At 45.9% G+C, this 18,955-nt stretch overlaps 1 protein-coding gene across 1 annotated transcript in view; it reads left to right on the top strand.

The window, feature by feature from the left end:
• INTS9 (integrator complex subunit 9) overlaps positions 1-18,949 on the top strand; it is a 106,293-nt gene extending 87,344 nt beyond the window's left edge. Inside the window, exons 9-17 of the mRNA XM_019636173.1 lie at positions 2,223-2,334; positions 4,706-4,886; positions 6,427-6,487; positions 9,269-9,440; positions 12,238-12,362; positions 13,160-13,327; positions 14,947-15,045; positions 16,191-16,328; positions 18,522-18,949. Coding sequence (XP_019491718.1) covers positions 2,223-2,334; positions 4,706-4,886; positions 6,427-6,487; positions 9,269-9,440; positions 12,238-12,362; positions 13,160-13,327; positions 14,947-15,045; positions 16,191-16,328; positions 18,522-18,698 — 1,233 coding nt within the window. The 3' untranslated portion in view covers positions 18,699-18,949. The remainder of the gene's footprint in view (positions 1-2,222; positions 2,335-4,705; positions 4,887-6,426; positions 6,488-9,268; positions 9,441-12,237; positions 12,363-13,159; positions 13,328-14,946; positions 15,046-16,190; positions 16,329-18,521) is intronic.
• The last annotated feature ends 6 nt before the right edge of the window (positions 18,950-18,955 follow it).

Below are 18,955 nucleotides of genomic sequence, written 5' to 3'. Positions count from 1 at the left end.
TCAGTGAGTGGCTGTTGACACCAGCAATATATACATTTGCCCTTCTGTGGTGAAGTGGAGGTGTTGGTGGTGTCGGCTTGGTTTGGAGAGTGTCACTAAAAGCCTTTTAAGTCTACTATCTTATTGCAGCCCTGGGAACCAACAAGAAATGTCTCCAAGTTAATAAGGCTAAAATTACGAACATCTAGCCTGACCTGGTCATGACGTATCTCATAACTTCCAGCTTGGTGAGATTCACAGTGTGGGACTGCTTTTGTTTTTTATTACGGGCATTTCATTTTCAAAAGAAGGCAATGTTCTGATGGCTGAGGTTCAGAGATTATGTTGTTTTCAGGGCCATAGTTCACTCTCCATTATAAGTTTTCATTAGCTCAGTAGTTCTTAACCTTTTCAGGGTCATGGCCCCATATGGAAACCCGATTAAATCTACAGAAAAATGTACATAGCCACACACACGATTGTAAATTCAGGGGGTTCCTGGGCCCTCTCAATTCCCCCACCTCCCATCAGCCCTGTGAATCATTGCTGGCTTGTTCTACTAAGATCCATATAAAACAGTTAACCATTTTTAAGCTGAATATGCTGCCCAACAAAGCTTGGTCCCTTTTGTCTCCATTCGGTTTCCTTCTGCGTGATGCATGTACATAGTGAACGTTCCCAGGCGCTTTACACACCTGCTGCCATAAACCACTGCACTTTACTTCCCCTTCCGTCCTCTGCGGGAACAGTGAATGCGTATGTATTTGTTAGAGAAATGCAAATAGATCAGATCTGCCCAAGAGGAGGAAAAGCTCTTATACACACTGACATATATCTGCAAGTAGGAATTAGAAGCTATTCGGTATAATTATCACAGCCGTACTTTTTCTGTACTCATATTAAAGAAATGGTTTTCAGATTATAAGGCAGCTTACATAACCACAGTCCTGTTGCTTAAAAAGTAATGAAGCCCATACATCCATGCTTATATAAAATGCTGAAGGAGAATGTATCAAAAGGCACGTATACTCAGATGATGATGGGTCTTTGCTGTGCTACAATTTGGAATTTTATTTCTTTATTGGGAAATCTGATTGGAACAGACAAAGGATGGATGAGACTTTTTTTTTTTTTTTTGGATGAGACTTCTTAGTAAAACACTTTTTGGGCTCCCCCCGCCCCAACATTCCAGTGAGTATACTAAAATCCAACTGAGGAAAAGATGTGTTACGAAATGAAAACATCTCTGAGCTCTCCAGCGTCTTAATTATGAGCCTTCATTTTTGTTTCTAATTTCAATCCTGATTTACTTAGGGGGAAAAAAATCAAGATTAAATTCAAAATTGCGCCAGGTAAAAGTAAAGATATAAATCCTGAGGATCACAAAATCAGGTACCACAGGATCTTATAGTTCACAGGAAGATGGTGAGACTCAAAGATCATTGAAGGAAGACAGGTCAAGAAATGTGCCCACTTTACGAGAAGCCCAGCTCGGAGCCTTGGCTGAGGTCCTGTGGCTGGTAATGAAACTGGAAGGCAGCTTTATGTTTTTAATTCCTAACCCATTGTTCTTCCTGGCTCCTCTGCCACCGGGACTTAGGGAAAAGCACCGGGGCTCCTTGAACCTCAGCTTCTGTATTTTCATAACATACACTGACGTCATGTACTTTGCAGAGTTGTTTTGAGAATCAAATTATACGGTGCGTGGCTCTCAAGGCATGGTGCCCACACCAGCACCCGGAGCGTCTCCTGGGAACATGTTAGAAATGCAAATTCTCAGGCCCAGCTCAGCCACTCTGGGTGGGGCCCAGCGATCCAGGTCCCAGCAAGCCCTCCCAGGTATACCTGCCGCACGCTCAAGCGTGAGGGCCACCAATGGTGTGTGTCAGATAACATTTTGAAAGGAGCAAAACCATTATAGAAATATGCTTTTTTTTTTCGTTGAAGTAAAATTTGTATCTAGTGAAACCCAAAGATTTTAAATGTACAATTCTATGAATTTTGATATCCTGTGCTCACCACCCCAGTTCAAACACAGAACTTTTCATCACCCCCATAAAGTGCCTTCTCCCGTGAGTCCCCATGCCCTTTGGGCAGCCACTCTTGGATGACAAACTTCAGTAGAGGAAGTAAAAGGACTTGATTGGACATAGAAGGAGCACTGTGTATATTCTCTTTTTCCTTAACTATTTGTGGATAACATCCCTTTTTAAATTACTATGCATAGTTCTCTGGTTTTTCAGCCCATGGACCAAGCTTCCCTCAAAAACAGTGATGTTCTCCTCCTGACTGGCCTCACCCAGATTCCCACCGCAAACCCGGATGGCATGGTGGGCGAGTTCTGCAGCAACCTGGGTATGTGTGCCCCACCGCTTTACTGGAGGGTGCCTTTTAAGTTTATTTTTCAACATCTTGCTTCTATAGAATGTTTTGCCCCTTCCTTTCAGATTCACACCCTCTGATGCCCCTTTTAGGGCCTTACGGGGATTTACTCCCAGTCTTTTTGCTGATCCTTCAAAACCTGTGGTCAACAAAAGTAGTCCTTAAGCAACTTAAATCTGAAAGTGCCTAAGAATGGTGGTTATGATGGTAAATTCAAATTTTTAGCATGTCATACAACAAACACTCAATATTCTCTCACTTGATTTACATAGAAAATTCTTATTTAATCTTCTTGCTTTTGGGTGGGATTTGGTGGCAGATCGAGGATGTGTCCAGGGTGGCAGTTGTCAAACAGGGCACTACTTTGAATTCACAACAGTGATACACTGGATAGGTCTAATTTTTCCCCACTAATATTTGTTGGTGTTTTTTTCTTCTTTTGGGGAAAGACTAAATTGAGAGGCTTGTGGGGTATTTGCTACCTGGAAGAAACCTATTTTTCTTTGGATATAATTGTCAATAAAATCTAGGAATTCTGTCTTTTAGAAAACTGTAGGTTGGTTACTGTCTTAGCTCAGGCCGCTACAACAAAATACCATAGACTGCGCGGCTGAAACAACAGATGTTTGTTTCTCACTGTTTAGGTGACTGGGAAGTCTGAGGTTAGCAGGCCAGCTGGTCGGCACTGGTGAGGACCCTCCTCCTAGCTAGCAGATAGCTATCTCCACACATGTCCTCATAGAGCGGAGGGAAGCAGTTCTGCTGTCTCTTCCTCATCTTATAAGGACACTAATCCCATCATGGGGTCTCCACCCTCATCTAAACCTCCCAAAGTACCCCCCACACACACCATCACATAGGGAGTTAGGGCTTCATTGTGTGAATGGGGGAGCCGGGGTACACAAGCCTTCAGCTCGTAACAATTACCAAAGAGGAGTTAGTGAGCTCAGACCCTTCACATGTAGCAGCAACTGTAAGTGATCTTACCTCTGCTCTGAGGGAAAGAAATGGTCATCTTCTTAACAGTAGCAAAATTACAGTTATAGAGTAGCAACAAAAATAATTTTATGGTTGGGGGTCACCACAACATGAGGCACTGTATTAAGGGGTCGCGGCATTAGGAAGGTTGAGAACCGCTGCATTATACGGAAGGCACTAGCCTTTGAAATTTCACATGGCCATCCATGCCAATAAACATAGACTTTTTGTTGTTCTTTGCTGATACTAAGTTAAAGGAATTTTTTTCTTAACTTGGAAAAAGTATTGGACTAGTCTTAAATTAAATCTTTGAATTGTATGTTTGTTTATAACCTAGAATCATAGACACGAAGAACTCTAGGTTTAAAAGAGACCTTACATCTAATCCACTGTCTCCCAAAGTGGGGTACAGTAACCACTTGCCTGAAGATCACTGAGGCCGCTTATTAAAAATGCCATTTTGGGGGGCCCTACCACACACCTAGGAGATCAGACTCTCTGGGGAGGGGGGAGACCCAGAAGAAAAGTTGAATTCTCAACGTGTTCCCCAGCAATTTCCACACAAACTAAAGCTTAAAAACCACCGATCTAGTTCACTCCTCTGATAGAACCGAGGAGGAAACAGGCCCAGCATGGCTGTAGCGGCTCACCCAGGTCCTGTAGCTCAGGCAGACGCAGGGCTGGAGGCAGCCCTCCTGAGCCCTGACCGCCGACTGTGGTTGTTTCCACAATACCATACTCGAGGAGTAGCAAGTCAACTCAAGGTACTGCTGCTTATTTCAGTTTGTTTTGAAAACAAACAAAAGAAACAAATTCGAGAGGGCACTTAGACTTTTTTTTTCTTTTTTTTTTACCGGTTACAACTTCAAATAGGATTATACCCATAAGTTGCAATTCCTCATTTAATCATTGAAGTATTTAAAGTGTGGAGCATTTTCTTATAGACAAAACCTTAATGAAAGAAAGTGTCACTAAAATGAGTCAAACAAAAACGCGGCCTGTTTCCTTAGAGGTCATTCAGCCGTGGTCAGAGACTGAACCGAGTCGAATCCGGCGAAGTTTTGAGGAGGAGCTTGGAGGGTCTATCCTGAAGCTCGACTGTCATTGGTAACCTTTCAGACCCAAACTCTTAACTGCATACCCTATTCCCAGGGACTGAGATACTGAGGTCAAACTCAGCTGCTTGTCACCTCTGGACTCTCCCACTCGGGCGCTATTCTTCAAAAGAAGATTATTATACATGTGAATTGTACAAACAGAAGTAGGAAAATGAAAGAAATCCAAATGTTATTTTAAAAGTTCCATTCAACTTTCATAAAACTGTCCTTTTGATACTGTTGTTTTCCCTCTGGCTTCAACTTTCTAGCGCTGACAGTCCGGAATGGAGGAAACGTGTTGGTTCCCTGCTACCCTTCGGGAGTGATCTATGACCTCCTGGAATGCCTGTACCAATACATTGACTCAGCCGGCCTCTCCAGCATCCCTTTCTACTTCATCTCTCCTGTGGCAAACAGTTCGCTTGAGTTTTCCCAGATTTTTGCTGAGTGGTATGTCCGTGTTCTTCTCTCTGAGTTCTGTTTTGATTCAATACATTGAAGCAGTAAGAATAGAAATCCTGTGTTTTTCTCATATTACTATGAAACTTTCATTTGGTTGTTTTCCGTATTCTGTGATGTGAAGATTGTATTAATGAAAGCCAAATCTGTTGCATTGCTAGAGTTTAGAAGAATCGGTATCAAGGAAGGAAGGATGAAAGATAAAGACTTCACTTAGCCAGCACTTTCCAAATTAGCAACAAAAATGTTTGTCCATTCACATGCTATCCTCTGCCTGTTACAAAGGAAAATTAAAAGCTAAACAAATTTTAAAGCCCAAGCTCATGTTGTCTAAATTTGTAATACCTAGACCCAAAGACCACAGTGGAATTTCACATTTCCATCAGTAGCTGATTAGATGAAACTGATCTAGAAGTACTCTAAATAAAAATTCAAAATGATTCTAATTAAAACATCTAAAAAGTCTAAAAATATATAAAAATGAATAAATAAAATACCAAATCGAATTAAAAAAACTTTTTATTTCAAAAGTATATTTGACAAAATTAAGTTTTATTACAGCAGGATGATGAAATCCTAGGGTGGGTAAATTATTGAACACTGTGAAGAACCTTTTTAGGATTATTAGATGCATGTTTGAATTGAATTCATCTGGCCAAAAAATAAGGGAGGGATCGGGGAAATAGATTAACGTTTACAATAGTGCCTGAGAATGGTGTTTCCAAACATTCATTATTCTGTCATTATTCTGTGCATTATTCTGTCGTAACATATCCCATATGCTGCCCACCCCCCTCCACACACACCGTTTTTTAAAGACATTTTTTCTTACCCCTTTAGTTATGGTCAAGGTCTTTTTTCTGCATTTGCATTCTCTATGTCATGTGCATGTTATTCGGGTTCATCAGCAGGACTGTAACAGACACAACAAACACTCCAGGTTCAGGTACTTACTCTCTGGTTTGAGCTACCAGCACTGCTCAGTAGGTGTGCAAAACAGCAAGTTATGTCTGCAAAAGGTACCTCGCTTCCCCCTCAATACTGATGACAGCTAATGCTATATGGTACCTTGGATTGGATCCTGGAACAGAAAAAGGATATTAGTGGAAAAACTAGTGAAACCCCAATAAAGTCTTGGATTTAGTTCATTGGAATGTACGAATGTTGATTTCTTAGTTTAACAAATGTATCACCGTTGTAAGATGTTAACATCGGGGACACTGAGTGAAGGGTACACAGGAACTATGAACTATCTTTGCTACTTTCCTGTAAATCTAAGATTATTCCAAAATAACAAGGTTACTTTCTAAGAAAAAAATGTATTAAGGCATTTTAAAGGTTAAAAAAATGCTCATAGAGACTTATGTTTTAAACACTCTGTAGATGATGGCTTTTATTCACAGTTGAGATTTACCAGCAGAAAAATTTCAAATAAACTTGAGTCTTTTGTATTTGCACTGCTACCACTAGGTGGCAACAAATGGCCCTGTGTGCCCTCCCTAACCTGCTGGTCTGTTTTTCTCTTTAAAAGGCTTTGTCACAACAAACAGTCGAAGGTGTATCTCCCAGAACCACCTTTCCCTCATGCAGAGGTAAGAAAATGGATTAACTGAGTCAGAGCAAGAAAGAAATCTAGATAAATGGATGTGGATGGAGATAGGCTAGATAAAAAAACTTTACATAAACTCGTATAGCCCTTTGTTTCCCGTGTGAGATGCCAGTGACGTACTCACTCTAGATGCATTACTTTCTCTTCTTATGAACACGTTACAGTGCCAGCGTGTTAAATACCGCGTAGCCCACCACTGTTATTGACTGGTGAGGGATTTTATTCCAATATCTACCACTAACTTCTTTACATAACAGATTTATTTATTATCAAAGTCTTCTTTCCAGTTAGTTATGTTGATCATAGAAGTAAAGTTTTAATGAGGAAAATACTAACATTTCAGCTTAAAATATAGGGGGGTCAAGAGGTACAAACTTCCAGTTATAAAATAAATAAGCCATGGAGATATACAATATACAGCATGGTGACTATAGTTAATAATACTGTATTGCATATTTGCAATTTGCTGAGAGAGTAAGTAGATCTTAAAAGTGCTCATCACAAGGAAAAATAATTGTAACTATATGGCAGCTGGACTGACTGTGGGGATCATTTTGCAATATATACAAATATCGAATCATGATGTTGTAGAACTGAAACTAATGGTATGTTATATGTCAGTTATACCTCAATTTTAAAAAATAGAATCCCCTCACAGAACTGATGAGTGTTTTTATATAGTTATGTACCCAGTGTTGTTTCCACTCTTTTTTTTTTTTTTTTACCAAACACTGTGTCATGGACATTTTCCCGTGTAGCTCATATCATTATTGCTACCTAATATGCCACAGCTTATTGTATAAACATACTGTAATGTACTTAACCATTCTCTTATTATCAGACAATAGAGCTACTTCCTATTTTTTTGCTATATATTTTTTAAAAGATGTTTAAATTGGAAACTGGCACGATCTGCTAAAGCATGAGGTAATTCTGATGGTCAAATGTAGTGAATCAGCTGGAAAGGTAGATCTAATTGGCAAAAAAAGAGGAGTTTATCTTAGTCTCCATGCATTGATCAGGAGAATGCAGGAACTGCAGGTGATGCCTAAAAAGTGACTTAGGTTTTATGCAAAGACCAGCTGCTATTCTTAGAACCCCATTCATCTGCATGACGTCTCTGCATACAATAGACTTATTAGTCTTTCAGACAGCCGCTGGCCCATTTAACTGGGGCAAGTAATGATTTTGGCCAAGTAGGTTATAAAATGTCAATTTTATTTGCATGTCACTTGGAGGGAAAGTGGGAATTCAGTGTTGCTCCACCTCTATTGTGCATATCCCACCCGACATGTGACGCCTGATTAAAGCTCCAGGGTAGAATTGCAGTCTTTCAAATAAAAACAGGCCTCTCTGAATTAAAGATTTAATCTTTCCAGTGAAGAAATTTTGGCTTCCATTTGGGGACTGTCCCACGCTGGCCACATTCTCACTATTGGGGTGAATTCAGGTGGCCTTGGAGTTGTTGATGGGGCTCCCCTCTTAAGCATTAGGGGTTGCTTCAGGATTAAGCCGTGTCACAGGCCTTTTTTTTTTTTAATATTTTTATTGGGGAGTTGGGGGATGGGAACAGCGCTGGGGAATTGGGGAAAGGGGAACAGACAAGTTGCTGTCCTTTTGTTCTTCAGTCTAGTTGTGGAGGACGTTGCTTCACTGGCCCAAGTTGGCACCATCATTGCGCTCTTCTCGGGAGAGGCAGATCACTCGCCGGCTTCTGGACGACCGTTCACAGCGGCTGCTGGCCGCTCACACTGGCTGCTGGCTACACACGGTAGCCCATGGTAACCCACTGCAGCAGGGGCTGCAGCCTACGTCGTCACTGGCGATTCACGGCAGCACAGCTCCAGGTTGAGCTGTTCAGCATCTTAGCCGTAGAGGGCAGTGTCACTGGCCCTCAAAAGTGGGATCCAAACCGGGGCCCTCTGGCGTCCCAAGCCAGCTTTTAACCAATGCGCCACTCGGCCGGCCCACAGGCCATTTCTTTATCTATTACCCAGCATCTGCGGGCAATACTCCCTTTGGCTTAGTTGGTATTTAGGGGCTCTGAAGTCTGGATGTTTGTCACCTGACCTTTTAAGGCAGTTTCTGAGCAGTGTCACGAGATGCCATCTGTGGCTGTAACTGTACATGGCCTTGGGTCGGGCTCTGATGTCAGGGAGAGTATTATCAAGGATTGTGCTGAAAGGGAGACCATTTTGGTTTAAAATGTACACTTTTGAGACAGGTGCGAGGCTGTGCGTGGCCTCTATCTTGCTGTGGCTCTCTGTGTCATGAGGCCATCCCATCTCCCAGATCCTGAAAGCCAGTTTGGTCTTTGTCTTCATTAAGTTGCCATAGTAACTTACAACTATAAGTTCTCAAGAGGAGGTCCTGTGCTGGTAAACAGTTTTTCCTGTGTGAGGCGTTTATGGGTGATTCACACGTTTTGGGAAGGTTACTTGTACTTCAAACAGTAACTGGTAGTGGGGACTTCCGGGATCAGGGCTCAGAGTATTGAGAAGCTATAAAGGAGGAGTAATACTCCATCCGCCAGAACAACCTGAATACAAGTTCCCAGTCAGTATGCCAATATTACCAAAAGGTCCTGTCTGTTCAGAAAGTTCCATTACAGGTTAAAAAAAAAAAATTCCATCTTTGGCTAATTTTAACAAGTTTCGTTTGTATTTTAGTTTTCTCCTGGTCACCCCTCCATGTTGTGTTCGTCCTTCCAGCCAGGCAGACTAACTAACATCTCTTCGTGTGCCTTTTCATGTATCTGTTCCAGCTCATTCAGACCAACAAGCTGAAACACTACCCCAGCATCCATGGCGACTTCAGCAACGATTTCAGGCAGCCGTGCGTGGTGTTCACCGGGCACCCTTCCCTCCGCTTTGGGGACGTGGTCCATTTCATGGAGCTCTGGGGGAAATCTAGTCTCAACACTGTCATCTTCACAGGTGGGTGAACAAACAAAACCCTCCCCTTCCCACTGGCTGTACCCTCCCGTTAGAGACCAGGATGGATTCTACAAGAAGGCATGACGATGAACACTCCTGTCATAAACACCAAAGGCTAAGGAGCCAGGAGGGAAAGCAGAGTGCACTGAGCTGACTGCTGGAGAAAGCTTTCACGTCTGTTTTTGTGGGTTTCTCCCTGAGAAATTGCCAGATTTCACTGAGCTAATTGGGGAGGACTCCGTAAGCTGTTTCAAGAACTGCAGGAATTGTAGTCCCAGTCATGTTCTACCATTGGGGAATCATTTCCTGGGCTGGATCTCTCTACTTTGATTAGAATTACTCTGGCTTGCCCTTTTTCTTCTGGAAATGAACCCCTCAGAGTAAAACAAATCCCTTTATGAGATCAAGTAGGGGTTTTACTTAATCACTGGATTATTGGATCAGTTTAAGGGCTTCACACAGCCTTGGGATTTGAACATCTTGCGGAAGATGAAGTAAACACCCCGAGCTGAAGTCTGGTCCAACTTACAGTAACATCAGCAGTTCCCTCAGCTCCGAGCCTTGCGTTCCTCGTAAAGTGGGATTGTTGGTGGCGTCTCCTCCAGCAGCTCTGAGCATTTAGTGAGCTGTTGTAAAAAAGCACTTCATACAGTGCCCAGCACATAAAGGCTGTTGAGAAACTATCAGTTGCCCTCCTGGAGTTTCCTAATTACTCTTAAGACTTAAGTGATGGAGTAGAGTCTCGCTGTGCCCAAAGCTTCAGGGTCAGGGACACAGGGTCCCTCCCTGTGCTAAGCCTGCCTGTGAGGAGTCAGTGCCTCCCAGCCCGAGGCCACCAGGAGCCCACCAGTAGGGGAGCAAAGTTGAGTTAACTGGCTGATTGCAGCGAGGGAGAACGCATGCCATCTCGGAGCTCGTGAGAAAGAACTCCATATGGATCTGGGCCTGTGTGAGGTGATTTTGAAGTGGGTTCCCAGAGTTGGGACGTTGCTGCGGATCGGGTGCTGTAGGGAAACAGGAGTAGTTCTCTGATTGGGTGTCTTAGTGATTCTGATCAGAAGGCAAGAAGAATGGAGCCAGGGTAGGCAGGCCCCTTTTGTGGTCTGGACAGCGCTGTGGTTTTGTGTTCAGGCATGATCACAGAGGGGTCTTGATTCGTCGTTGTCACTGAGTAGCCTTACCTGGCATGAGTGTTGGTGAGATTGTTTCTGTCCATCAGAACACCATGGCCGGCCATGAGTGCCAGGCCAGCTCCCGCTGACAGCGAAGCCTAGCCGACAGGGCCAGGAGAGCTCAGAAGAGCAGCTGTCGGGCTGCGTTTCTTTTCCCAGGCCCCCTTTTGGCCAAAGGCAGGGGAGGTCAGCTACACAACATTGATTCGTAATACCCAGAACCTCAACGTTTCCTAGTTTTATTAGCAGGGGGTGGTCCAGAAAGCATTGTCTGCAGTAGGATTGGGGGTGGTCTCTCTCGTTCTTTTTAAAGAGACATTGACTCGAATGTGACAGTGGGGACAGTATTTACATAGGCACAGTAAAAAGTGTTCACTACAGGATACATTTTTCTTTAGCCAGCTGAGAAGAAAGCAAGGGCTCTGTGATTGTCCACGACAACTCAGGGTAGTGAATTTAAATGTAAACAAACTGGTTGGGCTCCCAGAGCAGAACTTGGGTTGTTCGTGGTGTCAGCGATAACTTTTGTACGACTTCTTCCAATTACGTTACAATGACTGTGGGAATCGCAGCTCGCACAGCACACGTAAAAAGTGGGGTCAGTTATCTCTTCCAAGCAGCCTGTGCTGGCCTCACGTGGGGAGTTTCTGGGTGCACTTCTTAGGGAAACAGGATCTACTGGAGGGGTGATAATTTAAAAATCTGCAAGTTGTCACTTATCCTGAACCCACCGGATGTGGCCAGTGAGTGTAAGCCTGAGGGCTGTAGGAAGCGGTGTCTCCGTGGAGGCACGCGCTGTGCTGGGAACGTAAGTATCATTTTTCATACCAGGAGTGGGCCAGTTCTTTTGGCTCAAGGTGGGCAGCTCCCTCAGATGGGATGAACAGTCCCTGCCAAGCAGGCTGCAGGGAGCGCCCCTTAGAGAACTGGCCATGAAGACAAAGATGGTTCCCAGTCGTGATGCGCTGGGCTTTGCTGATAGTGCAAGTCTCAGAAGAAGCATTTTCCTGACACGGGAGGTCAAGGTCCTTTTATTCTTCTGACAAGTAGGTGGCCCGCGATTTGTCTCATGCTCGAGTATTACCTTGCAGCACTGGATTCGAGTGGTCTGTCCCAGATTTCTCCTCTCTGAAGTCACTGGTTTTGTGTTTTGTATATTGTGTGGGGGCACTTTGAGACTATGTGTACATCCTGGTCTTCCCCAAATTTTTATCTAATTTTTTTAGCATCTGTTGATGATTCTGGGCTGACTAAGTTATTACTGTGATGATTTCCACACAATTTTTTTTAATTCCATCTTTTCTTGTACATTTATTAGTTAGTTGGCACTTTGTTGTAGGGCAGAGCTTTCCTTTTGCCCATTTACTATTTATCCCATCTGTCCCTGTATGTTGAAAGCCTTGAGCTCACACCCATACCTGCAATTCCACCTCCATCCTACAGTGTTCATTCTAGTCTCTCCCTTTCCCTGTTTGTAAGTGACCCCTCTCCCACGGTGAGGAGTCAGCTCCCATCAACTCGGTGCCCTAACTCCCTGGTTCACCCTCCCGACCGCACCAGCTGCCTCCTTGCTTGGCAGCCTCTCTGTTGCCTGCGTTCTAAATTGCCTTTTTTGTGTCTCTTAGAACCTGACTTCTCATACCTGGAAGCACTGGCTCCCTACCAGCCCTTGGCCATGAAATGCATTTACTGCCCCATTGATACACGACTGAATTTCATCCAAGTGTCAAAGCTGCTTAAAGAAGTGCAGGTAACCAAGGAAACCTTGCCAGGGCCTTCCCATGTGTCCATGGTCCTGTCACCTCTGTGGGGCTGTGCATCTGGTGTGAGGGGAGGGGTGTCTCCTGCATTCCTTATCTCCCTCACCCCTGAACGTCTGCAGGGCTGGGACACATACTAGTTGCCATTACCCTTCAGACTTCAAAGCAGTGAGCTCTTCACCCTGAAAGTAGTTTCCATTCTAAAGAAATCAGAAGTGGAAGGAGAAAAAGAGCAGAAATGGATATTATTTTTGATGAGGACCATCTGTGTCCACTTAAAAGCAAATTGTCCCCCTGCCCCTACACACACACACAGTCGTTCTAGAAACATATTCATCAAGCGGAAAGAAAGTTTAACAGGAGCATGTAATGGGCCTTGTTGCACATTTGGGTCAGTACCACAGTATTGTTTTGTGTTTTTGCTAAGAGGTTTGTTACAGTTTGGTTTTTGTTGTTGCTTTTGTTTTGCCTTTTCAGCCATAGAGAGAGGGGAGAAGTAATTGGGGTAAAGCAGTAGGTAAAAGGAAGAAGTCTGGACAGGAGGACAGTGCAGCGGGAGAGCAGGGGTCGCTGGCTGGCGGTTAGGGGTTTGCCCTGAATTCTTCTTCCTCTGTCCGCCCGCCACCACTGTGCTCATCGTTCCTTTCCCTGGTTACTTGGGTTTGAGGATGGGTGTTGAAAGTGGCCCGCAGGTGGGGAGCCTGAGCACCCAGGGAGATAGGATGGGACTAGGGACGGGCCCCTGAATGGGCTGTTCCGCCTTCACCCCGCCCCGTTGGTTCTGCAGCCCCTGCACGTGGTCTGTCCTGAGCAGTACACACAGCCCCCCCCAGCGCAGTCCCACAGGATGGACCTGATGATCGACTGCCAGCCACCGCCCGTGTCCTATCGGCGGGCCGAGGTCCTCACCCTGCCCTTCAAGCGGCGGTACGAGAAGATCGAAATCATGCCGGAGGTGAGCCATTCTCTCTCGTGGTTAAGCTCGGGTTTCCCACGGGAGTCGCTGGGAGATGACCATGGCTTTTTGGGGGGTTTGTCACATATAGATGAACCAAAGACCCTACACCCTTAAGCAAATAAGTGGGAAGACAGCTGGCATTTTCAAAGCCTTCACGTTTTTCAAGTAATGAAGCAACAGCTGTTCAGCTCAGGACTGCTGGGCCGCTGCTTCTGTTAACGTCTTGCGTGCGATCCGGGAGGCCAGGGCCCAGGCCAGAGGCTCAGAGGACACAAACGCTGATGCCAGCTCTAGCCTTAACCTGCTTAGGGTTGTGGATTTTGTCCAGTTTCCTGGATCTCATTTATGAGTAAGGATCCAGATTCACTGAATGCAGAGCGAGGTGGAGGAGATAAGAGTAACCAAAACATAAGGATAAACTTGATTATTTCTATGCATTCTAGACCTACTGACGTCTTAAGTATTTTATAGTTGTATGAAAACTAAGCTTGTTTGAATAGGGAAAAAGTTCAAAAGCATGCCATGCTTGTGCGGCAGTTGAGGTATGTTGCGTGAGTAGCTGGTCTGATGGGAGAAGTCAGCAAGAGTCAAAAGCCTGGTTCCTGCAGCAACAGCTAGAAAACTCTGTAGGAAGCCACTTCTGGCTTCCTTTTGCCTCTGAGACAGCTTTTAACAAACAGTAAAAAGAGGTAGGAAAACTCATTACAAAGCAGTGCCCCCAGAGTTCTCTTTGAAGTTCAGAATAGAACCCAGAGCTTGGATTTGAAGCCCAGGCTCCTGGAGGTTGCGCATTTCCATGGCCCTGACCAAGGCTGGAGGGGAGGCCCGCCAGGTGCCACCAGTGGTGACCCAGTTTCCAGTGCGTTCATTCCTTTCCAGAATTAACCAAGGCTGTTTTTTAAATTCAGAGCAGTAGGTAAAGGAGATCCAAACTGATTTCAATAACATCAGTGATAACTACTGATGTTTGCTATATTAGAAGTTAAAGCTAAGACATTTAAAAATATTTACTAATTCATTTTAAAATAACAACATAAGCTGATTAGATGTTAACATATCTTTGGGAAGAGGGGGGCCCTGTTTTGCATTTGCAAATCTCTTTAGTGTCTGCTGAGGAAGCCCTTAAGAGTTTTCTGAGTGCTTCTAGAAGAGTTAGGAGTCATCTGGAAGGCCCTGAAAGATGGGATGAGGTTGTGGTGGTTCAGAGCTGAGCCCTCAGCAGGGTGTTGGCATGTCATCGTTTGGGGGGTGAAGCAGAGGCATCAGCACCCTGGGGTCCCAGCACATGATGGCACTGCTTGTGCTTGATGCCTCTGGGGGGGAGTCCAGAGGGCCTGCAGGAGAAGCACCCACAAGACCTTTGATCTCGGAACACTGGGATTAGCTTACTTCTCTTCCTCAGCCGTTTATCCACCACCACACCCTTTTCCTCTGTCTTCTCCTTCCTTTATTGTCTTCTCTTCCCTTTATTGTAACAGATAAGGATAATTTGTGTGATGTACAGTGGGCTGACCCTTGGGCGTCACCATCCATCCCTGAGTTCTACACAGAGAGTAGAGCTGCAGCCCCCATGCCCCCAAATTAGAGTGAACCTGACTGAAATCCTCTGTTTCCAGCTCGCAGATTCACTGGTGCCCATGGAGATTAAGCCTGGCATTTCCTTGGCAACCGTTTCGGCCGTGTTGCACACTAAAGATAACAAGCATGTTCTTCAGGTATTGTAGGGGAGGGTGGGCTGTGCTTGAATCCATGCGGAACCTCAGGGGCCTGTGAAAACTAGGAACCCCCCCCCCAACAAAAACAGGTCGTAGCTTTCCAACCAGCTCCCAGGACTGGATGGATTAGACGTGAAACAAAGTGGGCACTGAATGTAAACGCTTCGCTACATAAGTGCCTGAGAGAGAAAAGGGAAGGGAAACTATGACTCATATAGACAGGGCCACGTGTCATCCTAAGAGCTGCTCTGCGAGTGGGCACCGTTCAGTCGCCCGGCTCCCAGGCATGATCATTAGATGAGTGTGTATCAAGCACCCAGCCTGAGCTCTGCAGGGCACCGGGTGGGTGCTGTGCGGGAGACACAAAGGCAGCAGAGCCAGCCCCTTCCCACAGGAGGCCTGGAAACCCAGAGCATACCTGCGAGGGCCAGGCACCAGGTACACTCTGCACGCTAGTGGGCAGCACCGGAGCCCCACATTCACGGCACGTGACCACCGTGTGCTGTAGCTCTTCAGGCGCTCACCCTCATCCCCCTATGAAAACCTGCCCTGGGTTGGACTGTGTTGCTTCTGGGCCCTACGTAACATGCAGACGGCTCCACTTAAAGTGTGCAAGACGTCGGCTAGCTCTTCAATGTGCATTGTCTTGCTACTCCTCACCAAAGTCTCTTATCACCATTTTATAGGCTCTGACCTTCATTTTCTTGACAAAGGTTCCGGAGCCAGCAGGTTTCTAACCAGTCGGTGTGACCCCACAGCCTACGTGCTTTCCCACTGTGCTGCTGCTATACCTGCGATTGGCAACACCGTTTATTAAGACTGTATCAGAAATACTGAACTGAATCAATTAGAAGTGAAAAGGGACCTTGGTAAAAGGAAGTTATCTTTGCCAAATAAGACGTTGATACTCTGTGGAGAGTTGGCATGAGCTTGTTTTCATTGAGAAGAACTCTGGGTGGAGCCCTAAGCCAGTAGCAACCCTGAGTGCAGGTGCCACTGACTTTTTACCCCCTGGGAGACGCCAGGCCCTGGGCCTCTGTCAGGGATGAGGTATGGGGGGGTGGGGGGCGCGCGGGCAGATTCACTCAGGTTCTCCGCTGCTCCCGGAAAGTTCTTGGTAACACTCAGGTTTCCTTCTGCTCTAGCCCCCGCCCAGGCCCGCCCAGCCCACAAGTGGTAAGAAGAGAAAGCGGGTGAGTGACGACATCCCAGACTGCAAGGTGTTGAAGCCTTTGCTGAGCGGCTCCATTCCAGTAGAGCAGTTTGTGCAGACCCTGGAAAAGGTGAGTGCAGTGTTTGCAGTGTCTAAACCACACAGGACAGTGCATCGTGGCCTCCTGCTCAAGGACAGTGTTGCTGCTTTGCACTTAGTCTCCACCGTCTGAGCTACTGTCCCAGTAGCATCAGCTTGGTCCAAGGTCATGCCAGGGGACAGAGCCAGGGGAGAGTTACAGAGATGAGAGAAGAGTGCGCCCTCCTTCCCAGAGGCCCCCCACGTGCTTCTCTGCTGGCCCTGTCAAGTACCAGCTAGCTGGAGCTGGAAGACTGCTTCACCAAACCCCATTTCTTGTGGAACAAGAGGAAAGGACTTTCTTCAGAAGCCTTGAGGTGACAGACTGGGTGGGAAAGGCCAAGATAAAGGGTCCGCCCCTTCTAGAGCCTCACTTTTCTACATGTCAGAGCCCACATGGCCGCGTCACAGGGGATGAGAGTCTCGGGGCTGAGCGTCAGGATTGGGGGGCAGTGTGGGCAGAGGGCATCGGTGTGCTGGGTCCCTGGGAGCTTGGGAAGCAGAACCCAGCCGTGCCCAGATGAGATGGGAGGGATAATGGTCCTTCTCCCCTTCACAGCCCTCCCACACCCTCGCCCCTGAAGGCTGCTCCTCCCAAGAAATAGATTTCTGGACTACAAGTTCTAAGAAAAAAATTTACCTTAAAGGTTTTTGTAGTTTTGGCTTCAGTCACAGTCAGTTTTACCATTAGAATTATAGAATCCTTAATAGAAAGAAGAGATTGGCTGAACATATTATTCATGCTGCTACTTGCAAGAACTGCAACTAACTCTAATCAAAAGTTCCAGGACGGGAGCTTTCCTTCTGTTAAACTTTAGTGACTGCCTTTTATCCAAGCTAAGTATCTCCATGGCTGAGTTCTTCCAAATCTTAAAGGCTTTCCCATTATTAGGATTTGTTCTCTCCATTAGTCATTTAATTTTCCCTAAAGGGAGGGCTTCAGTCCAGTGGTGCAGCCCTGCCAGCCCCTCATCAGTAATGTGGGAGCACTCCTGGGGATTCACGTGGGATACCCCGTGGGACGTAGGACGTAGGTGAGCCTAGCCTCACTGCCTCCGCATGTGCTTGCAGTGCTCCCAGCCCTGACTGACGGAACTCAAACTTGACTTTTTTAAAAACGTGAAACAACTTGTTTTCCCAGAAAGACCTTAACTCAGTTATTCTGCCTGGTTCATCCAGGAATTGACCCCTAGGACCTGACCCTAATCGTTCCTCTCCACCATTTCTGCCTCATTTCCCTCTGCACGGGGAATATGGGCCTGCCCTGTGCGCTTTCCCTAGGTGTAGGGAGCCTCCCTCAGTCCTAGTCTTTACCTGTCTGGTGTCCCTGTCGGGCAAACCAGTCTTCTTTCCACTTCTTTCTTAACTTGATGTCTGTGTGTAAGAAAAATCCTGTAATTCACATCAGAGATGGCTAGAGAAGTATTTGCTATGCTGCCTTATCTACTTCTCCCTTGAGAGGGATTTGCCAAGTCACCAAGTCAGTGGTATCCTGCCATGAGGATGGCATTTTCCCAGGACAGGAGGGCGCTTTCTGACCAGGGATGTGCACGTAGTATGGAGGTTGGGGAGGGACAGCCCCGTGTCCCAGCCTCCTGAACCCAGGCACTGGGATCACAAAAGCTTAAGCAGGTTAGAGAAATGCTGTTGCACTTTTCATGAGATTTCACATGTTCGGGGATTCTTTAAAGTACAGGTGACCTTTGAACCACACGGGCTTGAACTGCACAGGGCCACTTATAGGTGGATTCACCCAACTGCAGATGTGAGGCCGACTGTACGCACTGTTCTCTGCCATCTTATAGAAGGGACTCGAGCATCCGCAGACTTTGGTATCTGCAGGGGGCCTGTAACCAACCCCCACAGATACCAAGGGACAACTGTAGATAGGATTTGGGGGAGTCAAAAGTTACATGCAGATTTTCAACTGTGTGGGGGTTGGCACTCCTCACCCCCACAGTGTTCAAGGGTCAACTCTATATGGAACTATGAATTCTACAACTCTAGTCTGAAGAATTATATTGAGGAATGTCAAACAATGCCAGTTTCTAGAATATTCAATGTAGCCAAGTCTAGGAAGTGTCATTTTAGAGCTCTCAGTTGCTGAAATCGCCTCCTGCCTCTCAGCCAGCCGGCTGCTTTTCAGAGTGCCCATCAGCCTTCTTTCTCTTTTCTTTTGGAGCAGCATGGCTTTAGTGACATTAAAGTGGAGGACACCGCCAAGGGCCATATCGTCCTGCTCCAGGAAGCCGAGACGCTCATCCAGATTGAGGAAGATTCAACCCATATCATTTGTGACAATGACGAGATGCTCAGGGTACGACTGCGGGACCTCGTCCTCAAATTCCTACAGAAGTTCTGAAGGGAACGTCTAAGCCCTTTCTACATCCCTGAAATCCTACCGTCCTTCACGCTGGCTGCCCAGCACAAGCCAACTGAGGAAGGGCATAGACAAGGTTAGCCATGTCTCGGTGGTGGTTTCTGGCTTAAGGAAAAAAGCCTCTGAGGGACATTATCAGGAGTTATGGCCAGAATCTCTGGGCTGGATTTCCAGCACTGTTTCAGGAAAGACTTGCTTTACGCTTTAGACTCATTTTCTTCCCAAGGCTGGCTCTCTTG

Source organism: Hipposideros armiger, unplaced genomic scaffold, assembly GCF_001890085.2.
Source record: "Hipposideros armiger isolate ML-2016 unplaced genomic scaffold, ASM189008v1 scaffold_27, whole genome shotgun sequence".
Lineage (NCBI taxonomy): Eukaryota > Metazoa > Chordata > Mammalia > Chiroptera > Hipposideridae > Hipposideros > Hipposideros armiger.
Note: the sequence above shows the minus strand (reverse complement) of the source record. Positions and strands in the feature narration are given on the sequence as shown.